General features: G+C 42.9%; 1 protein-coding gene and 1 non-coding gene across 2 annotated transcripts in view; one reads left to right on the top strand and one right to left on the bottom strand.

Moving 5' to 3' along the window:
- LOC121540376 (DNA-directed RNA polymerase, mitochondrial) overlaps positions 1-15,850 on the top strand; it is a 54,915-nt gene extending 39,065 nt beyond the window's left edge. The window contains exons 19-21 of the mRNA XM_041849219.1: positions 5,611-5,702; positions 10,114-10,187; positions 13,905-15,850. Of these exons, the coding sequence (XP_041705153.1) occupies positions 5,611-5,702; positions 10,114-10,187; positions 13,905-13,954 (216 nt within the window). The 3' untranslated portion in view covers positions 13,955-15,850. The remainder of the gene's footprint in view (positions 1-5,610; positions 5,703-10,113; positions 10,188-13,904) is intronic.
- Positions 7,717-7,769, bottom strand: LOC121540994. The gene has a single exon (XR_005995639.1). It is a non-coding gene; the product is annotated as a U7 small nuclear RNA (small nuclear RNA).
- Positions 15,851-23,968: the final 8,118 nt, after the last annotated feature.

Genomic DNA, 23,968 nt, shown 5'->3' with positions numbered 1-23,968 from the left:
CTCTCAGGGCAACAAAGCCATTGGGATACAAGGAGGCCATTTGGTGTCTGGATATGTACTCCAGTGCGTCAAGTGGTTTTGCCTCACTGTCCAGTCTCCTGCTCAAGACTTTGAGCTCATTACACAGCTCAATGTCCCTGGAATCCCCATACGTAAGGGCCCTCTCCAGTGTTGCACAGTCCCTGGTAAGCGCTGCAGTGTCCATGTCCTTGATGGTGGGGATGTTGTACAGGATGCTGAAAACACTGCTGTGCTCTTCGAGCTGCGTAAAGCGCTCGTTGACGGACTGGATAGCAGAATCAAGAATCTGATTAAAGGAATGTACTTTGAATTTCTGCTGAGGGTCAGTCACAGGCTCATCCTCTCCCTCGTAGCCAAACAGACTCCTTTTCTTCCTGGGACGGACCGTGGGCTGCGCTGGGCGCTGGCGGTGTAGTAGCCGATCAGGGGCGCCGGAGGGCGGCAGCCAATTGCCAAAATGCCACCCCAAATTTAAGTGCCACCATTGGTGGCCGCCTTATGGGAGGGCCGGCCCTGCCTCAACATATTACATGGGATTTTATTACCCCTTAAAGATGCACTCCAGAATCTTAAGCACAACAAATTAGTCACATATAGTACAAATTGGATTTGTAACGTATCATAGAAATTGAAGAATTAAAAAAAAAAGATAAAAAATTCAGGATGTAATATATCATACTAAATGGATGACGTAGTACACCATTTGATAATGTAGTACACAACAAACGGGGCCCACTTTTGGCTTGTGACCACCACCTTCGGAACTACTGGCTGAAATTATACAAAAGTTTGAGAGTGCCCCTTTAGGTCATTCTTCAGGAATGCGTTAAAATGGCCCTGACCCGGCTGCAGTAATGATTGGCACCAATCACTCTAGCTAGTCTTCTATCCCCTTCCTCCTCCTTTTCCACCTCTGCTTCTCTCCTCCTCTCCTCCCCTGTTGTCTGATTGATTGATTGCTTCTGTGGACAGTTGTCTTTTATACAGGTAACAAGCTGAGATTAGGAGCACTCCCTTTAAGAGTGTGCTCCTAATCTCAGCTCGTTACCTGTATAAAAGACACCTGGGAGCCAGAAATCTTTCTGATTGAGACGGGGTCAAATACTTATTTCCCTCATTAAAATGCAAATCAATTTATAACATTTTTGACATGCGTTTTTCTGGATTTTTTTGTTGTTATTCTGTCTCTCACTGTTCAAATAAAATTACCATTAAAATTATAGACTGATCATTTCTTTGTCAGTGGGAAAACGTACAAAATCAGCAGGGGATCAAATACTTTTTTCCCTCACTGTATGTACGGCAGGACCAAATCGGAGAGATACGTAGGAGCAAGCCCATGTAATGCTTTGTAGGTTAGCAGTAAAACCTTGAAATCAGCCCTAGCCTTAACTGGAAGCCAATGTAGAGAGGCTAGCACTGGAGTAATATGATCAAATTTTTTGGTCAAGATTCTAGTAGCCGTTTTTAGCACTAACTGAAGTTTATTTAGTGCTTTATCCGGGTAGCCGGAGAGTAGAGCATTGCAGTAGTCTAATCTAGAAGTGACAAAAGCAAGGATTAGCTTGGACAATATTCTGATTTTTGCAGGAGTAAATGCAAGAACCTGTCCGTGTAGACCAATTAAGGTTTCCAATCGATCCAAAATAATGTTGTGATTGATGGTGTGAAAAGCAGCACTAAGGACTAGGAGCACGAGGACAGATGCAGAGCCTTGGTCTGATGCCATTAAAAGGTAATTTACCACCTTCACGAGTGCGGTCTCAGTGCTATGATGGGGTCTAAAACCAGACTTAAGCGTTTCGTATACAGTTTTTTGTCTTCAGGAAGGCAGTGAGTTGCTAAACAACAGCTTTTTCAAAAATGTTGAGAGGAATGGGAGATTCGATATACAGTGCCTTGCAAAAGTATTCAGCCCCCTTGGCGTTGTTTTGTTGCATTACAACCTGTAATTTAAATGGATTTTTATTTGGATTTTATGAAATGGACATTCACAAAATAGTCCAAATTGGTGAAGTGAAATGAAAATAATTCTAAAAGATAAATAACAGGAAAGTGGTGTGTGCATATGTATTCACCCCCTTTGCTATGAAGCCCCTAAATAAGATCTGGTGCAACCAATTACCTTCAGAAGTCACATAATTAGTTAAATAAAGTCCACCTGTGTGCAATCTAAGTGTCACGTGATCTGTCACATGATCTCAGTATATATACACCTGTTCTGAAAGGCCCCAGAGTCTGCAACACCGCTAAGCAAGGGGTACCACCAAGCAAGCGGCACCATGAAGACCAAGGAGCTCTCCAAACAGGTCAGGGACAAAGTTGTGGAGAAGTACAGATCAGGGTTGGGTTATAAAAAGATATCCGAAACTTTTAACATCCCACGGAGCACCATTAAATCCATTATAAAAAAATTGAAAGAATATGGCACCACAACAAACCTGCCAAGAGAGGGCTGCCCACCAAAACTCACGGACCAGGCAAGGAGGGCATTAATCAGAGAGGCAACAAAGAGACCAAAGATAACCCTGAAGGAGCTGCAAAGCTCCACAGCGGAGATTGGAGTATCTGTCCATAGGACCACTTTAAGCCGTACACTCCACAGAACTGGGCTTTACGGAAGAGTGGCCAGAAAAAAGCCATTTGGAGACTCCCCAAACATATGGAAGAAGGTACTCTGGTCAGATGAGACTAAAATTGAACTTTTTGGCCATCAAGGAAAACGCTATGTCTGGCGCAAACCCAACACCTCTCATCACCCCGGAGAACACCATTCCCACAGTGAAGCATGGTGGTGGCAGCATCATGCTGTGCGGATGTTTTTCATCGGCAGGGACTGGGAAACTTGTAAAAATTGAAGGAATGATGGATGGTGCTAAATACAGGGAAATTCTTGAGGGAAACCTGTTTCAGTCTTCCAGAGATTTGAGACTGGGACGGAGGTTCACCTTCCAGCAGGACAATGACCCTAAGCATACTGCTAAAGCAACACTTGAGTGGTTTAAGGGGAAACATTTAAATGTCTTGGAATGGCCTAGTCAAAGCCCAGACCTCAATCCAATTGAGAATCTGTGGTATCACTTAAATATTGCTGTACACCAGCGGAACCCATCCAACTTGAAGGAGCTGGAGCAGTTTTGCCTTGAAGAATGGGCAAAAATCCCAGTGGCTAGAGGTGCCAAGCATATAGAGACATACCCCAAGAGACTTGCAGCTGTAATTGCTGCAAAAGGTGGCTCTACAAAGTATTGACTTTGGGGGGGTTATGCACGCTCAAGTTTTCTGTTTTTTTGTCTTATTTCTTATTTCTTGTTTGTTTCACAATAAAAAAGATTTTGCATCTTCAAAGTGGTAGGCATGTTGTGTAAATCAAATGATACAAACCCCCAAAAAATCAATTTTAATTCCAGGTTGTAAGGCAACAAAATAGGAAAAATGCCAAGGGGGGTGAATACCTTCACAAGCCACTGTAGGCCGATAGTTTTTTACATTTTCTGGGTCAAGGTTTGGCTTCTTCAAGAGAGGCTTTATTACTGCCACTTTTAGTGAGTTTGGTACACATCCAGTGGATAGGGAGCCATTTATTATGTTCAACATAGGAGGGCCAAGCACAGGAAGTAGCTCTTTCAGTAGTTTAGTTGGAATAGGGTCCAGTATGCAGCTTGAAGGTTTAGAGGCCATGACTATTTTCATGAACGTGTCAAGAGATATAGGATTAAAAAACTTGATGGTCTCCATTGATCCTAGGTCCTGGCAGTTTTGTGCAGACTCAGGACAGCTGAGCTTTGGAGAAATACGCAGATTCAAAGAGGAGTCTGTAATTTGCTTTCTAATGATCATGATCTTTTCGTCGAAGAAGTTCATGAATTCATCACTGCTGAAGTGAAAGGCATCCTCTCTTGGGGAATGCTGCTTTTTAGTTAGCTTTGCGGCAGTAACAAATAGAAATGTTGGATTGTTCTTATTCTCCTCAATTAGGTTGGAAAAATAGGATGATCGAGCAGCAGTGAGGGCTCTTCGATATTGCTCTGTACTTTCTTTCCAAGCTAGTAGGAAGACTTCCAGTTTGGTGGAGTGCCATTTCCGTTTCTGGAGGCTTGCTTCAGGGCTCTGGTATTTTCTGTATACCAGGGAGCTAGTTTCTTGTGACAAATGTTTTTTGTTTTTAGGGGTGCGACTGCAACTGCATCTAAGGTATTACGCAAGGTTACATTTAGATCCTCAGTTAGGTCGGTTGTTGTACTCCGACGTCCTTGAGTAGGTGGAGGGAGTCTGGAAGGGCCTCTAGGAATCTTTGGGTTGGTGTCTGAGCAGGTTATTTGTTGCGATTGCAAACGTAATAAGATGGTGGTCTGATAGTCCAGGGTTATGAGGAAAAACATTTAGATCCACAATATTTATTCCAATGGACAAAACTAGATCCAGGGTATGACTGGCAATGAGTAGGTCCGGAGACATGTTGGACAAAACCCACTAAGTCGATGATGGCTCCGAAAGGCTTTTGGAGTGGGTCTGTGGACTTTTCCATGTGAATATTAAAGTCACCAAAAATTAGAATATTATCTGCCATTACTACAAGGTCTGATAGGAATTCAGGGAATTCAGTGAGGAACTCAAAAGTGATTGAGTAGGCTGCATAGATTTCATGACTAGAAGCTCAAAAGACGAAAAGCAGTCATTTTTTGGGGGTAAATTGAAATGTTCTATCGTAAATGTTAGCAACACCTCCGCCTTTGCGGGATGCGCGGGGGATATGGTCACTAGTGTAACCAGGAGGAGAGGCCTCATTTAACACAGTCAATTTATCAGGCTTAAGCCATGTTTCAGTCAGGCCAATCACATCAAGATTATGATCAGTGATTAGTTCATTGACCATAACTGCCTTGGAAGTGAGGGATCTAACATTAAGTAGCCCTATGTTGAGATGTGCGATATCACAATCTCTTTCAATAATGACATGAATGGAGGAAATCTTTATTCCAGTGAGATTGCTAAGGCAAACACCGCCAGTTTTGCTCAACCTAGATCGAGGCACAGACACGGTCTCAATGGGGATAGCTGAGCTGACTACACTGACTGTGCTAGTGGCAGACTCCACTAAGCTGGCAGGCTGGCTAACAGCCTGCTGCCTGGCCTGCACCCTATCCATTGTGGAGCTAGAGGAGTTAGAGCCCTTTATATGTTCGTAGATAAGATGAGAGCACCCCTCCAGCTAGGATGGAGTCCGTCACTCCTCAGCAGGCCAGGCTTGGTCCTGTTTGTGGGTGAGTCCCAGAAAGAGGGCCAATTATCTGCAAATTCTATCTTTTGGGAGGGGCAGAAAACAGTTTTCAACTAGCGATTGAGTTGTGAGACTCTGCTGTAGAGCTCATCACTCGCCCTAACTGGGAGGGGGCCAGAGACAATTACTCAATGCCGACACATCTTTCTAGCTAATTGAGGATAGAGTGACTGATTGGACTCTCTCAGATTGCCAGATCATTCTTGAACTCCCAGTACAGTCAAATGTCAGTGTTGAATAGAGCGGTTGGTTGAGTGTTGGGAGTACAGTAGAGTGACTGAGTGTGCTGTGCTCTCTTGGGTTGCCAGGTTTGCCGGGAGCAGTTTGTGGCGCTGCACAGCCAGCCCATCCTTCAAGAGCTGTCCAACTTCCTACTGCAGAAATACTGCTCTGGGCGATCGTAAGTTTCTACAACACACACACTTATACACACACATACACACACAAACTGGACCACTGACCCTCCACACTAGTTTTTCAACCACTCCACACATTTCTTGTTAACAAACTATAGTTTTGGCAAGTCGGTTAGGACATCTACACAAGTAATATTTCCAACAATTGTTTACAGACATATTATTTAACTTATAATTAACTGTATCACAATTCCAGTGGGTCAGAAGTTTATATACACTAAGTTGACTGTGCCTTTAAACAGCTTGGAAAATACATGGCTTTAGAAGCTTCTGATAGGCTAATTGACATCATTTGAGTCAGTTGGATGTGTACCTGTGGATGTATTTCAAGGCCTACCTTCAAACTCAGTGCCTCTTTGCTTGACATCATGGGAAAATCAAAAGAAATCAGCCAAGACCTCAGAATAAAAATTGTAGACCTCCACAAGTCTGGTTCATCCTTGGGAGCAATTTCCAAATGCCTGAAGGTACCACGTTCATCTGTACAAAAAATTGTGCGCAAGTATAAACACCATGGGACCACGCATATCGCTCAGGAAGGAAGATGCGTTCTGTCTCCTAGAGATGAACGTACTTTGGTGCAAAAAGTGCAAATCAATCCCAGAACAACAGCAAAGGACCTTGTGAAGATGCTGGAGGAAACAAGTACAAAAGTATCTATATCCACAGTAAAACGAGTCCTATATCGACATAACCTGAAAGGCTGCTCAGCAAGGAAGAAGCCACGACTCCAAAACCCCCATAAAAAAGCCAGACTACGGTTTGCAACTGCACATGGGGACAAAGATCGTACTTTTTGGAGAAATGTCCTCTGGTCTGATGAAACAAAAATAGAACTGTTTGGCCATAATGACCATCGTTATCTTTGGGGGAAAAAGGGGGATGCTTGCAAGCCGAAGAACACCATCCCAACTGTGAACCACGGGGGTGGCAGCATCATGCTGTGGGGGTGCTTTGCTGCAGGAGGGACTGGTGCACTTCACAAAATAGATGGCGTCATGAGGAAGGAAAATTATGTGGATATATTGAAGCAACATTTCAAGACATCAGTCAGGAAGTTAAAGCTTGGTCGCAAATGGGTCTTCCAAATGGACAATGACCCCAAGCATACTTCCAAAGCTGTGGCAAAATGGCTTAAGGAAAACAAAGTCAAGGTATTGGAGTGGCCATCACAAAGCCGTTACCTCAATCCTATAGAACATTTGTGGGCAGAACTGAAGAAGCGCGTGCGAGCAAGGAGGCCTACAAACCTGGCTCAGTTACACCAGCTCTGTCAGGAGGAATGGGCCAAAATTCACCCAACTTATTGTGGGAAGCTTGTGAAAGGCTACCCGAATTGTTTGACCCAAGTTAAACAATTTAAAGGCAATGCTACCAAATACTAATTGAGTGTATGTAAACTTCTGACCCACTGGGAATGTGATGAAAGAAATAAAAGCTGAAATAAATCATTCTCTCTACTATTATTCTGACATTTCACATTCTTAAAATAAAGTGGTGATCCTAACTGACCTGAGTTTAAATGTATTTGGCTAAGGTGTATGTAAACTTCTGACTTCAACTGTACTTAAGCAATAAGGCCCGAGGAGGTGTGGTATATGCACGACGCAACGCGGAGTGCTTGGACACAGCCCTTAGCCGTGGTATATTGGCCATATATCACAAACCCCTGAGGTGCCGTATTGCTATTATAAACTGCTTACCAACGTAACTAGAGCAGTAAAAATGAATGTTTTGTCATACCCATGGTATACGGTCGGATATACCATGGCTGTCAGCCAATCAACATTCAGGGCTCGAACCACCCGTTTATAATGTAGTATTTACAGTTAACTATAGTATAAATGCTGTAGTAAAATAACTGTAGTATATACTATAGTAATGAATGTAGTGTTGTTGCGGATTGTACTATACTGTAGTATTTAGTGTAATGTTTTTGCGGACATTACTGTAGTATTTACTATAGTGTTTTTGTTTTATTATCTTTGACATAGAAGTGGAGGCTTTCTCCTTCCGGAAACCTACTGGAGAAATACTAAAAGAGCACATTTTCCATAACCTGTAGGTAGGTAGGACTGGGGTCTAAACAGAATATTATGACCCCATAATAAGACTCTCAAGAGCACGTACAGTGCCTTTCGGAAAGTATTCAGACCCCTTTACTTTACACACACAATACCCCGTAATGACAAAGCGAAAACAGGTTTTTAGAATTCTTTGGAAATTTATGAAAAATAAAAAACTGAAATAATTTATTTACATAAGTATTCAGACCCTTTGCTATGAGACTCGAAATTGAGCTCAGGTGCATCCTGTTTCCATTGATTATCCTTAAGATATTTCTACAACTTGATTGGATTCCACATGCGGTAAATTCAATTGATTGGATGATTTGTAAAGGCACACACCTGTCTATATAAGGTCCAACAGTTGACAGTGCATATCAGAGCATAAACCAAGCCATGAGGTCGAAGAAATTGTCCGTAGAGCTCCGAGACAGGATTGTGTCGTGGCACAGATCTCGAGAAGGGTACCAAAAAATTTCTGCAGCATTGAAGGTCCCCAAGAACACAGTGGCCTCCATAATTCTTAAATGGAAGAAGTTTGGAACCGCGAAGACTCTTCCTAGAGCTGGCCGCCCAGCCAAACTGAGCAATCGGGGGAGAAAGGACTTGATCAGGGAGGTGACCAAGAACCCGATGGTCACTCTGACAGAGCTCTAGAGTTCCTCTGTGGAGATGGTAGAACCTTCCAGAAGGACAACCATCTCTGCAGCACTCCACCAATCAGGCCTTTATGGTAGAGTGGCCATCCTTGATGAAAACCTGCTCCAGAGCACTCAGGACCTCAGACTGGGGTGAAGGTTCACGTTTCAACAGGACAACGACCCTAAGCACACAGCCAAGACAACGTAGGAGTGGCTTTGGGACAAGTCTCTGAATGTCCTTGAGTGGCCCAGCCAGAGCCAGACTTGAACCCGATCAAACGATCGCTGAAAATAGCTGTGCAGCGACGCTCCCCATCCAAGCTGACTGAGCTTGAGAGGATCTGCAGAGAAGAATGGGAGAACCTCCCCAAATACAGGTGTGCCAAGCTTGTAGCGTCATACCCAAGAAGACTCAAGGCTGTATTCGCTGCCGAAGGTGCTTCAACAAAGCACTGAGTAAAGGGTCTGAATACTTATGTAAATATGATATAAACGTTTTTTTTTGTATATATACATTTGCAAACATTTCTAAAAACCTGGTTTTGCTTTGTCATTATAGGGTATTGTGTCTAGATTAATGAGGGGAAAAAAACGATTTATTCCATTTTTGAAAAAGGCTGCAACGTAACAAAATGTGGAAAAGGTCAAGGGGTCTGAATACCTTCCGAATGCACTGTATGTGTTTTCTGTTTCCCTCTACAATGCCCAGTGGATAAGACCAGGCACTAAATCAGACTGGCGGAAAAAGAACAATCAGTGTGATGCCCTTTTCTACACAGAAGACCATACAAAATTATTAACCTCCCAATACCTTTCTGATGCATTTCAGTCACTTCAAACCATACTTCTTTCAGATTGAAATACTGTCAAAAGTACTATCATACTGATTTGTAATAGCCCCAATCCAAAAAGTCAACATTGGCCGTTGATTACTTTTTTTACTTTCATCACTTTCATTTTTTTTGTTATATCAAAATGGGGTCGCGGGCCACAAAAGTCTGGTAACCCCTGGCGTAGAATGTACAAACAGACATGTACAGTGTATGGTATAGTGTGGTCATAACTATGGTAGATAAATGGTTCTAAATCATGTACTTGTGGAGTTTCCTGCTGCAATCACACTCTCTCTCTGCATGTACCTTTTAAGCCTGGAGTCGTCATAGCTGGACTTTAATGGTGAAGCACACACACACATCGTTAAAGTAGTAATTTGAGCACTGTAGAAACTAAACATACTAAACATTAGATGGGCTTTTTACTATGCCGTCAAATACAGAAATGGCTTTAAAAGTGAACAGATTCCCAGACTGTACCTTTAAAGGTGACTGTGTTTAGAAGCTTGACAGACCACTAGTGGTTACAGTAAAAATACAGTTTTTACTGTTAGTCAGGTTGCTTGTGAAAAGTTATGTTTTTACAGTAATCACTTGGGGTTGGGTTAAGTGTACTAAGTATCCACAATTGGGCAGCCAAGCCAGCCCCTCACCACCTGTGCCAAGGCCCCGTGAGGTCATAGACCCTAGGAGGAGAGGCGAGATGAGGCAGAGAGGAAGGCAGGAGCTTAGAGAGATGAGCCTGAGGAGGCCGCACCACTGCCATGATGTCTTCACTAACATGGACTCCTGACCAACCTCTCACCAAAACAACAACTTAATAAGCACTTCATCCGCTCATCCCTTCTCCTCCAGGAGCGAGGTCAAAAACAAGACGTTTCTGGAGTACCGGAGGATGCTGCTGCTGCTGGCCAAAGTGCCCCAAACAGGTCAGTGTTTCTCTCTCTTTCTCTTTCTCTCTCTGCATCGTTCTATCTCTCTAGTCATCTCTCTGCACGCTACGCGACCTGTGTATTCTGTTCATCAGATCCCAGGTCTAATCCCCACAGCACAGGGGATGATTGATTACAGCTTCCGTTGTTCTGTCAGCACCACGTCCGTCCGCCCGTCAGTCCTAAAGGAGGTTTTTGTGGTTGTTTAACCCCTCTCTCTGTCCACCTGAGGCTGGTTGTTACTAGCAGCTGAGTTGCATATCATTTATTACCATTAATTGTCTCCACCCGCCATGCATAATCTCCTTACATGACTCAGGCAGGTGTGGTGGTCTGCTTTGTGTCTGAACCACACAGAGGCCATCACCACGGTAACCCCTGGCTGTCTCCTCTAACAGAATACATTGGAATACTAGCTGGACATTGTTATACAACAGGGGTACGCAAGTACTATTTGAGAAGGTCCGGTCACACAAATGTCCAAGGTGGCAAAGGTCCGGATAGAAATAGTCATTTATCGGCATAGTAACAAACCCCCACCACGCAACCCATGTGACCACAAACTGTTCAAACTGTTCACATCCCTCTTGTTAGCGAAGCGTAAAATTCTTCCAGTTTTAAAGCTAATTTCCTGCAATTCTACACAAAGTGGGATTAAAATTGATTTGTCATTTTTGCCAACGATCTACACAAAATACTCTGTAATGTGGAAGAACTTGTTATGATTAATGAAAAATACAACACTAATATACCTTGATTAGATAAGTATTCACCCCTCTGAGACAATACATGTTAGGAACACCTTTGGCAGCGATTACAGCTGTGAGGCTTCTTGGTTAAGTCTCGAAGAGCTTTGCACACCTGTATTTTACAATATTTGCCCATTATTCTTTTCTAAATTCTTTAAGCGCTGTGAAGGTGTTGAGGATCATGGCTAGACAGCAATTTTCAAGTCTTGCCATAGATTTTCAATCTGATTTAAGACAAAACTGTAACTTGGCCACTCAGGAACATTCACTGTCTTCTTGGTAAGCAACTCCAGTGTATATTTGTCCTTGTGTTTTAGTTTATTGTACTGCTGAAAGGTGAATTCCTCTCCCAACGTATGGTGGAAAGCAGACTGAACCAGGTTTTCCTCTAGGATTTTGCCTGTGCTTAGCTCCATCCTGTTTATTTTTATCCTGAAAAACTCCCCAGTCTTTGCCACCACCATGCTTGAAAATAAGGAGGCAGTTAATCATGTGTTGTGTTGGATTTGCCTCAAACATAAGGCTTTGCATTTTTCTGTATTACTTTAGTGATTTCTTGCATACAGGATTCATGTTTTGGAATATATTCTGTATATATATACAGTACCAGTAAAAAGTTTGAACACACCTACTCATTCCAGGGTTTTTCTTTATGTTTTACTATTTTCTACATTGTAGAATAATAGTTAAGACATCAAAACGATGAAATATCACATATGGAATCATGTAGTACCCAAAAAAGTGGTAATTCTAATGAACTTATCCTCTGCAGCAGAGGTAACTCTGGGTCTTCCATTCCTGTGGTGGTCCTCATGAGAGCCAGTTTCATCATAGCACTTGATGGTTTTTGCGACTGCATTTTCTTGACATTTTCCGTATTGACTGACCTTCATGTCTTAAAGTAATGATGGACTGTTGTTTCTCTTTGCTTATTTGAGCTGTTCTTGCCATAATATGGACTTGGTCTTTTACCAAATAGGGCTATCTTCTGTATACCCCCCCTACCTTGTCACAACACAACTGATTGGCTCAAACGCATTAAGAAGGAAAGAAATGCCACAAATTAAATTTTAAGAAGGCATACCTGTTAATTGAAATGCATTTCAGGTGACTACCTCATGAAGCTGGTTGAGAGAATGCCAAAAGTGTGCAAAGCTGTCATCAAGGCAAAATAATAATAAATAATAATAATATGCCATTTAGCAGACGCTTTTATCCAAAGCGACTTACAGTCGTGCGTGCATACATTTTTTGTGTATGGGTGGTCCCGGGGATCGAACCCACTACCTTGGCGTTACAAGCGCCGTGCTCTACCAGCTGAGCTACAGAGGACCACGAAGGCTGGCTATTTGAAGAATCTCAAATATAAAATATATTTTGATTTGTTTAACCCTTTTTTTTGGTTACTACATGATTCCATATGTGTTATTTCATAGTTTTGATGTCTTCACTATTATTCTACAATGTAAAAAGAAAGAAAGACCCTTGAATGAGTAGGTGTGTCCAAACTTTTGGCTGGTAGTGTATATATTTTTTTCACTCTGTCATTTAGGTCATTATTGTGGAATCACTACAAAGTTGTTGATCCATCCTCAGTTTTCTCCCATCACAGCCATTGAGCAGTTTTAAAATCACCAATGTCCTAATGGTGACATCCCTGAGCAGTTTTCTTCCTGTCCTGCAGCTCAGTTCAGAAGGACGACTGTATCTATGATGTATCTGAGTGGTTTAATACATCATCCACAGCATCATTATTAACTTGACCATGCTTAAAGAGCTATTCAATGTCTGATTTGTTATTGTTGTCCATTTACCAATCACTGCCCTTCTTTATGAGGTTTTCAAAAAGCTCCCTGGTCATTGTAGTTGAATCTGTGCTTGAAATTCAATACTTGACTTACAGATGTTGTATTTATGGGGGACAGAGGAAGGGGTAGTCATTCAAAAATCATGTCAACCCCTATTATTTCACACAGTGAGCCATGTAACTTATTATATAATTTGTTAAGCCAAATGTTACTTCTGAACTAATTTAGGCTTGCCTAAACAAAGGGGGTGAATTCTTATGCAACAACTTTTTTAGTTACTTAATTTTTATGAATTTGTAAAAATGTGTAGAATTGTTTCACTTTGACAATATGGAGTATTTTGTGTAGATCAAAGCCAAAATAAATCACAATTAAATATTTTCTTTTTTTTTTATCCAAGGGGGGTGATACCCACTGTAGTTGTGATAGAACAGCTATGCACAGAGTGGGTGCCTAAACTAGCTGTAATTTAGACAGCTCTGAAAGACAGAATCAGTATTCTGATATGGTCCCTACAGTATGGTAATCCAGAGTGGCGCAGTGGTCTAAGGCACTGCATCGCAGCGCTAGCTGTGCCACTAGAGATCCTGGTTCGAGTACAGGCTCTGTCGCAGCCGGCCGCAACCGGGAGACCCATGGGCGGCGCACAATTGGTCCAGCGTCGTCCAAGGTAGGGGAGGGTTTGGCCGGCAGGGATGTGGGTTCGTTTCCCACGGGAAAAAATAAAAATAAAAACGTATGCATTCACTAACTGTAAGTCGCTCTGGATAAGAGCGTCTGCTAAATGACTAAAATGTAATGTAAATACAGTAGTCTCACTATTAATGACATTTGTTGCCTGCTTGTCCTGCTCTGCCTGCTCCATGCTGCCCTCCCGCCCTCCCCTCCACAGCACTGCAAGGTGACTGGCTATACCTATATAATGGGAGGGGAAACATTGACTCCTATACAGCGTCTATAGAAGTCAACAGCCATGTATCAGGGAAACTGTTCACTGCAGATCCGAAGATAGAGATCAATATTAGACTTGATCAATCACTCAGAATTGGACAACAATATTTGACAGATCGAAACGTAGACAATCATCACCCATTAATGTATCCTCCACTACGTCCTACCACTTTTCACTGACGTGAGGTTGTGTTCTTGTCTCCCAGGCGACTTTGATCTCCAGCGGGTGAAGGAATCCACTTACTTCTTCAGCTGAGAGGAACAGACCGACAAACAGACCAACAGGAAGCAAAAGCCAATGGAGGGAGAAGAGTGGGATTGATAGACTGTGAGGCTGAACACTGGGAGGGCTGTGTGGGGACTGGGAGGGCTTGTCTCCCTCAGGCATCAGATGATTGATCCACAGCCCGTTAGGCGAAGCAAAGGCTTTCTGAAGCAGCTCCATCACACATAATGACCCACTCAGCCACAGACCAGTGTGGGAGGAGAGGAGGAGGAGAGGCCAGCTCTGGAGAGGAGATAAGAGGAAATGAGAGCAGCTTCCCCACTCTGGACTGGAGAGGATCTCAACAGAGCTCAATTATGGCCCAGGCTTTGACTTTCACTTCCCTTTTACTGTTGGGAGCGTGTGTTCGTGGGTGTGCGTGTGTGCATGCGCGAACGAATGACATCCCTTGTCAGAACATTTTAGCCTTGTGTATGTGTGTTATACATGTGTGTTCCGCGTACCTGTGTGTCCTCCCATCATGAACACCTTTACTATAAAGAGACTTCTAAGAGTGTGTGATCAGTGTGTTCCCTCCCTCCCTCTCTCTCTCTCTCTCTCCACCCACAGGGCTCTGATCCGCCCGTTCCATCCTCTCTCCCTCCATCCATCCCTCCCTCTCTTTCTCTCTCCACAGTGATCTGATCCGCTTGCTCCCTCCCTCCCTCTCTGTACAGGGCACTGATTTGCCCCCTCCCTCCCTCTGTCTAACACCTGGCTGATTAAGCACATGATCCTGCCTTTCATCTATTGAGGCACCCAGGAAGAGATGCTCACTCTGACATTTAGAGCCACACCTCATTTACCTCTCAAGTTTCCACTGGAGACAGTTACTGTCATTCACAGAGAGAGAGGGAAGAAAATAGTAATAATGGGTGGATAGATGGGAAGGTGGCTGTGAGAGGGAGGACATCATGAATTGTCCTGCCAAAAAAATGGCATGTTGCAAAAAATATCTGCAGTTGTGTTGCAATTGAAAACACTAATGGGACACAATAGTAATTAACAAAACCATTTCATAAATATAGTATTACTGCACATTGTGTAACCTGCAACATGTGCCTTCTGTCTCCTGAGATTGTTTACCAAGTCCTCATAATGTTCACAAGTGATTACAAAGAAATATGATTTACTCTATAGGCATGGATACATCCTCTTATTCTGAGCAAAGCACTTTATCATTAACTCAAGTGTCTTGTTTGTTTCATATCAGAGCCATCTGTATTCATGCCTCATGCCACACTTCTTAGATTGGATCCATTTTCTGATTTAAATTGAACTGGCTGGTTTTTATTCGCCCATACCCGCTATGCCTCTCGTTGTGTTATAAACCTGTTGATTGTGAAAGGTCTGTTACCACTGACGTTTCAATGACAAAGCAAACGAAGCCGAGGTCATTGAATGGCGTGAAGCACTCCCTGCATGTCTCTTCTCTTCTCCCCGGCAGTGTTGATGTTCAAGGGCACAGCTCTGATTGTTACTGTGAAGTGCCTTCAGGTTCTCAGACACTTACGCATATCCTCTTTCACAACTTGGCCACTGACGCAGAGCAGAGAGCTCTGTCTGCACGACCTGAGCAGAGCACTAAGGAAAGTTGTTGATGAAAGGGTTTAAGCCGTCAGATCAATAGCACTGACTCATACAGCATTGAGTTAATAAGGACTGGACAACTACCACTAGACTCAGTCATTATTTTTCTGTCTGCAGGAACAGGATGTTGGAACAGAAGGATTTGGAAGGTAGGGACAGCTACACTGTTAGGTTTGTGTTGGGAGGTGGAAGAGGTGAGAGGGGGGAAATGTTTCACTTCAGAGTGGGAGATTTTTTTGTTTACATCCCTGTTAGTGAGCATTTCTCCTTTGCCAAGATAATCCATCCACTTGACAGATGTAGCATATCAAGAAGCTAATTAAACAGCATGATCATTACACAGGTGCACTTTGTGCTGGGGACAATGAAAGGCCACTCTAAAATGTGCAGTTTTGTCACACAACACAATGCCACAGATGTCTCAAGTTTTGAGGGAGCGTGCAATTGACATGCTGACTGCAGGAATGTCCACCAGAGCTGTTGCCAGATAATTTAATGTTAATTTATCTACCATAAGCAGCCTCCAACGTCGTTTTAGAGAATTTGTCAGCACGTCCAACCGGCCTCACAACCGCAGACCACGTGTAACCATGCCAGCCCAGGACCTCAACATCCAGCTTCTTCACCTGCGGGATGGTGGTCCTTTGTAGCTCAATTGGTAGAGCATGGCACTTGTAACGCCAGGGTAGTGGGTTCGATCCCCGGGACCACCCATACGTAAAAATGTATGCACGCATGACTGTAAGTCGCTTTGGATAAAAGCGTCTGCTAAAAGCGTCTACTATATTATTATTATTATTATTATTATTATTATCGTCTGAGACCAGCCACACAGACAGCTAATGAAACTGAGGAGTATTTTTGTCTGTAATAAAGCCTTTTTGTGGGGAAAAACTAATTCTGATTGGCTGGGCCTGTCTCCCCACCCAAGGCTGCGCCCCTGCCCAGTCATGTGAAATCCATAGATTAGGGCCTAATTTATTTATTTTATTTGACTGATTTCCTTATATGAACTGTAACTCAGTAAAATCGTTGAAATTGTTGCATGTTGCGCTTATATTTTTGTTCAGTTCCTTCGCAAAGTATTCAGACCCTGTGACCTTTTCCACATTTTATTACGTTACAGCCTTATTCTAAAATGGATGAAATATTTTTTTCTCAGCAATCTACACACAATACCCCAATTTTTGCAAATGTATAAAAAACTGAAATACCTTATTTACATAAGTATTCAGACCCTTTGCTATGATACTCAAAATTGAGCTCAGGTGCAGCCTGTTTCCATTGATCATCTTTGAGATTTTTCTACAACTTGATTGGAGTCAACCTGTGGTAAATTCAACTGATTGGACATGATTTGGAAAGGCACACACCTGGCTATATAAGGTCCCACAATTGACAGTGCATGTCAGAGCAAAAACCAAGCCATGAGGTCGAAGGAATTGTCCGTAGAGCTCCGAGACAGGATTGTGTCAAGGCACAGATCTGGGGAAGGATACCAGAAAATGTCTGCAGCATTGAAGGTCCCCAAAAAAACAGTGGCCTCCATAATTCTTAAATGGAAGAAGTTTGGAACCGCCAAGACTCTTCCTAGAGCTGGCCGCCCAGCCAAACTGAGCAATTGGGGGAGAAGAGCCTTGGTCATGGAGGTGGCCAAGAACCTGATGGTCACTGACAGAGCTCTAGAGTTCCTCTGTGGAGATGGGAGAACCTTCCAGAAGGACAACCATCTCTGCATCACTCCACCAATCAGGCCTTTATGGTAGAGTGGCCAGACAGAAGCCACTCCTCAGTAAAAGGCACATGACAGCCCGCTTTGAGTTTGCCAAAAGGCACCTAAAGACTCTCAGACCATTAGAAACAAGATTCTCCGTTCTGATGAAACCATGATTGAACTCGTTGGCCTGAATGCCAAGCGTCACGTCTGCAGGAAACCTGGCACCGCTCATTACCTGGCCAGTATGAAAAATGTATGCACTCACTAACTGTAAGTCGGTCTGGATAAGAGCGTCTGCTAAATTACTCAAATGTAAATGTAAAATACCATCCCTACGGTGAAGCATGGTGGTGGCATCATCATGCTGTGGGGATGTCTTTCAGCGGCAGGGACTGGGAGACTAGTCAGGATCGATGCAAAGATGAACGGAGCAAAGTACAGAGAGATCCTTGATGAAAACCTGCTCCAGAGCGCTCAGGACCTCAGACTGGGGAGAAGGTTCACCTTCCAACAGGACAACGACCCTAAGCACACAGCCAAGACAACGCATGAGTGGCTTCGGGACAAGTCTCTGAATGTCCTTGCGTGGCCCAGCCAGAGCCTGGACTTGAACCCAATTGAAAATCTCTTGAGAGACCTGAAAATAGCTGTGCAGCGACGCTCCCCATCCAACCTGACAGAGCTTGAGAGGATCTGCAGAGAAGAATGGGAGAAACTCCCCAAATACATTTTTACATTTTACATTTTAGTCATTTAGCAGATGCTCCTATCCAGAGCGACTTACAGTTAGTGAGTGCATGCATGTTTTTTTGTTTTTGTTTTTCATACTGGCCCCCCGTGGGAATTGAACCCACAACCCTGGCGTTGCAAGCGCCATGCTCTACCAACTGAGCTACACGGGGCCAAGCTTGTAGCATCATACACAAGAAGACTCGAGGCTGTAATCGGTGGCAAAGGTGCTTCAACAAAGTACTGAGTAAAGGGTCTGAATACTAATGTAAATGTCATATTTCAGTTTCATTTTTTTCTTTTCATACATCTGCAAAAATATATATATGTTTTTGCTTTGTCATTATGGGGTGTTGTGTGCAGATTGATGAGGGGGGAAAAAAACGATTTAATAAATTTCAGAATAAGGCTGTAATAAGGCAATATGTGGAACAAGTGAAGGTGTCTGAATACTTTCTGAATGCGATGTAATACTGAATCTCATCTGGGCCAAGGCACAGGAAATATTATTACTTTGTATTCTCCCAAGTAGACAGATGGAGGATGCATAGCCTAACCATGCTCTTGGGAGCTCACCCTCTCACTATTATCATACTGTACCAACTAGCAATACTAATATCAAAAAGGCTACAGCATTAAAAAACAATATTTTTGTATTTTTTTCATTAACCCACTGTTGATGCAGTCCCAAAAATGATGATGATGTGGTCAGTGACACTTTGCTTCTTGAAAGTCCAATATCTTGAAAATGTGACTGCTGACATGCAAAACATTTTAGGACTGTATCAACAGTGGACTAATAATACAAATACAAAATAAATAGTTTTTGAGTGGAGTTCCCCTTTAAGCAGTAATAGTCTGTTGGTAGCTGGGGGAAATTGCTATATTATCTGTCCCCAGAGCTCCTCTGGGATATAATACTGTAGAAGCCTCATAGTGACAGTTCTCCTTGATTTTCACATGTCACTTCCAATACCAGACTTGTTGTCATTAAACGATCTTCATTTGTCCTGTGCAGGAGCCATGACAGTTGACTTGTCTGCAAAGCATGTATTTGAATAATTGGGATAAGACCTATGATTTCAAACATGAAGCATTCCCAGTCTGGCATGATACAAAATGGTGAGAGATCACATAAATACAAACAATTGTTAAGATACTATTGTTAAGATACATTAATTAATATATGGTGAATTATTGATAAGCCTATGGGCTTGTTACCTACAATCTTCATGTTTGCAATACAGCTCAATGGTAAGTACAAATCCTGCTTTTGGAATGGCAAACTCTTGATATTGGTTTGATTTCTTTTTCTTGGTGCAATCTAGTGAGCATGGTTGGGAATTACAGAGTTTTTACCAATATATTAGTAGCAGTACTGGATCAGAACAGGTGGTGTCGCTGTGTACATGCTGGGGAGACAATTGACACTGCTATCAGCATAAGTATATTTCTACATTCATCAATATACATTTTGTGTTTTTTCACTTTGGAGAGAGTGTACATCTAAGAATAAATATTCATACACCTTACTCAAGACATTATTTTGAACCAGTTCCTATGGGGCAAAACATAATCAGAAACAAGCTCTAAATGCATCCAACAAGTTTGTAGAGTCACAGACTTGATGTAGTCATTGCGTGCTAGGAATATGGGACCAAATACTAAACTTTTGATTACTTTAATACACTATACAGTGAGGGAAAAAAGTATTTGATCCCCTGCTGATTTTGTAAGTTTGCCCACTGACAAAGACATGATCAGTCTATAATTTTAATGGTAGGTTTATTTGAACAGTGAGAGACAGAATAACAACAACAAAATCCAGAAAAATGCATGTCAAAAATGTTATAAATTGATTTGCATTTTAATGAGGGAAATAAGTATTTGACCCCCTTTCAATCAGAAAGATTTCTGGCTCCCATGTGTCTTTTATACAGGTAACAAGCTGAGATTAGGAGCACACTCTTAAAGGGAGTGCTCCTAATCTCAGCGTGTTACCTGTATAAAAGACACCTGTCCACAGAAGCAATCAATCAATCAGATTCCAAACTCTCCACCATGGCCAAGACCAAAGAGCTCTCCAAGGATGTCAGGGACAATATTGTAGACCTACACAAGGCTGGAATGGGCTACAAGACCATCGCCAAACAGCTTGGTGAGAAGGTGACAACAGTTGGTGCGATTATTCGCAAATGGAAGAAACACAAAATAACTGTCAATCTCCATCTGCCTGGGGCTCCATGCAAGATCTCACCTCGTGGAGTTGCAATGATCATGAGAACGGTGAGGAATGAGCCCAGAACTACACGGGAGGATCTTGTCAATGATCTCAAGGCAGCTGGGACCATAGTCACCAAGAAAACAAGTGGTAACACACTACGCCGTGAAGGACTGAAATCCTGCAGCGCCCGCAAGGTCCCCCTGCTCAAGAAATCACATATACAGGCCTGTCTGAAGTTTGCCAATGAACATCTGTATGATTCAGAGGAGAACTGGGTGAAAGTGTTGTGGTCAGATGAGACCAAAATCGAGCTCTTTGGCATCAACTCAACTCGCCATGTTTGGAGGAGGAGGAATGCTGCCTATGACCCCAAGAACACCATCCTCACCGTCAAACATGGAGGTGGAAACATTATGCTTTGGGGGTGTTTTTCTGATAAGGGGACAGGACAACTTCACTGCATCAAAGGGACGATGGACGGAGCCATGTACCGTCAAATCTTGGGTGAGAACCTCCTTCCCTCAGCCAGGGCATTGAAAATGGGTCGTGGATGGGTATTCCAGCATGACAATGACCCAAAACACACGGCCAAGGCAACAAAGGAGTGGCTCAAGAAGAAGCACATTAAGGTCCTGGAGTGGCCTAGCCAGTCTCCAGACCTTAATCCCATAGAAAATCTGTGGAGGGAGCTGAAGGTTCGAGTTGCCAAACATCAGCCTCGAAACCTTAATGACTTGGAGAAGATCTGCAAAGAGGAGTTGGACAAAATCCCTCCTGAGATGTGTGCAAACCTGGTGGCCAACTACAAGAAACGTCTGACCTCTGTGATTGCCAACAAGGGTTTTGCCACCAATTACTAAGTCATGTTTTGCAGAGGGGTCAAATACTTATTTCCCTCATTAAAATGCAAATCAATTTATAACATTTTTGACATGCGTTCTTCTGGATTTTTTTGTTTTTATTCTGTCTCTCACTGTTCAAATAAACCTACCATTAAAATTATAGACTGATCATGTCTTTGTCAGTGGGCAAATGTACAAAATCAGCAGGGGATCAAATACTTTTTCCCCTCACTGTAAGTGAATTTGTCAAAATACTGATGACTTCTTCAAATGGGGGGACTGGATACATCAAGTGCTTTCATTTCTAAACGGTAAAACAGATATGTATGACAATACCCTCAGATAAAAGGTAACATTTAGTACTGCCGCCTCATGAAACATTTGATCTCAAATCCAAAGTATATATCGTGGAGTATAGAACTACAACCCCTGACATCTGGACTGAGCTGAAGGAACTGAGAATAGAGCTGAGGAACATTGAGGCCAGACTGAAGGACAGCGAGGACCAGGCAGAGGAGCAACGGTTTGAGTTTAGGCTGACCAAGAAGGAGGTGGAGGAGATGAAGACAGAGAATGCAGCCCAATAAGCTGAACTGTCAGCCATGGGGGCCAGAGTGACAGCCAGTGAGAGGGAGACTGAGGAGCAGATAAAGGAGGTGAGCGTCACTAAGACTGAACTGCAGTTCCAAAGGAACAAGGCGGAGGAGCTGGAGAGAGAATGCAACCCTGAAAGCCAGAGTGACAGCCAGTGAGAGAGAGGTGGAGGAGCTCAAGACAAATAACACAGCCAGACCAAAGGTGGCTTTCTCTGCTAGTTTGGCTAATTTAGGACATGTAGGACCCTTCAGTACTGACATTACATTGGTCCACAGTAGACTCTTCACCAACATTGGCACGGCCTACAACCCAACTACAGGTATCTTTACAGCACCAGTGAGAGGAGTATACTACTTCACATTCACTGACTATGATCGCTGCACTCCGCCATACATGAGTGTATTCCACAGGAGGCTGCTGAGGGGAGGACGGCTCATAATAATGGCTGGAATGGAGTTAATGGAATGGTATCAAACACATGGGAGGACAGTCCATTACTATGAACCCGTCCTCCCCCATTAAGGTGCCACCGGCCGCCTGTGGTGTGTTCATGTACCACAATACCCGGAAAGTTATGTTTAATGACATATATGATTCTAATGGATAGGATGCACCTGCATCGAATGCATTGTCTTTAGAGCTAGAGAATGGGGATGTGGTCTACATACACCTCTCCACAAAGGCTACACAAAGGCTACAGGCTCTATTGTGAAATTGATTCCCAAACCTCCTTCAGTGGCTTCCTGCTCTTTCCTATGTTAGGGAGGCACCATGCTGTAACGCTGTAATTAACAGCTATCTCATGTGAGCAGTTGTGGGGTTAAGATTTACCTCTATGCTTTTCTTTTTAAAGATTACATTCTTGGATGTGTTGTTTATACCAAAGTGAATAACAGAGCATTTATTTATTTTCCCTTACCTTTAATTGCAATTTCCCAATAAAAAAAAAACCTAGTTTAGCCCCATTCTGTTGGATGTAGCTGCTAGATGCAGACTAATTCAAGGTGGTAATGAAGAAGAATGCCTCCTCTCTCTGCAGCTGTTATGAAGATGTCCGGTCCTTAGGCTCGTGGATGATAATCATGCAAGTCTGAGGAGACAGCAAATACACACACATGCACACACACACAGGCACACTATAATGGATGGATGCACAGTATGTACTTAGATGACAGATTCAATTAAGTCAAAACATTGACTGCAGCTGCTAAACCACACATTTCAGTATTTATTCAGCATGGGGTTATATTTTACCTCTCTTATTTGTGGGTTTTGTCATGGCTTAGCTTTGCAGTGTTACTGCAGTGCTTGCCTGCCTGCCTCCCCTCCTCTGGCTTCCATTGTGTGGGTGTGCACAGAGCTCGCTCCCTGGCCCTCACACTGAAAGGGCCCAACCATTCATCCTCCACACTGAAGCTCATTAGAACTCTATAGAAGCACAATTGTGAGCCCCACATTAGACACTTCCTCGCTGCTGCCACAGACACCACACAAAGTGCCAGTTTGCTGCTAAGCTAAGCGCATTGTCTTCTGATTCATAGAGTCTGGACCTCCATTCATGATATTAAGTTTGAGTGGTGGAATATCAATTGAGTGTGCAATGGCCCAGTATCTTTTTAAGAGACCAGGGACAGAAAGGAGCTCAGCTGGTCTGCACGGTGCTGAATCTCAACAGGACCATTGTGGAGCTCTGAATGGGGGACCCCACTTTTTCTCTCCAATAGAGAGCAGAATGGACATCAAATGAATTCACAGGAACTTGTTTTCAGGGTATTTTCAAGAGCTGCGATCCCAATGGCTCAATTATACCTCCTTCCCTTGGAATGCTACCTTGGAATCTGTCCCATTAACAAGTTGTGAGTCCTAACGATGATTTTCATGCCAAATATCAAGTCTTACAAGATTACAATCCGTGTGCAATCCATTTGTTGATAAGCGTAGTCAATATCATCAAGGAAATAATCCTTGTTGTTACTGAGCAGAGTCATAGCCTTTTACCCCCTAGATTTATCCAAAGCGTTCAACACGGTTGATCATGAAAATTTATTTTCTAAATTGCATTATTACAGTTTTCATGATTTTATATAATTATGTTTATGATAGAGAACAATTTGTATATGCAAATGGTTGTGCATCTACCAGGGCCAAGATATCCTGTGGCATTCCACAGGGTTCGATCCTTGGACCTTTGTTATTCCTAATCTATATCAATGACCTGATGATACCAACTTGATTTTATCACACAAGAATTTCGATTCACTAATTTTACATTTACATTTTCATCATTTAGCAGACGCTCTTATCCA

This window comes from Coregonus clupeaformis, chromosome 26 (genome assembly GCF_020615455.1).
Source record: "Coregonus clupeaformis isolate EN_2021a chromosome 26, ASM2061545v1, whole genome shotgun sequence".
NCBI lineage: Eukaryota > Metazoa > Chordata > Actinopteri > Salmoniformes > Salmonidae > Coregonus > Coregonus clupeaformis.
The sequence above is the reverse complement of the archived record's forward strand: the minus strand, read 5'-3'. Positions and strand labels throughout refer to the sequence as shown.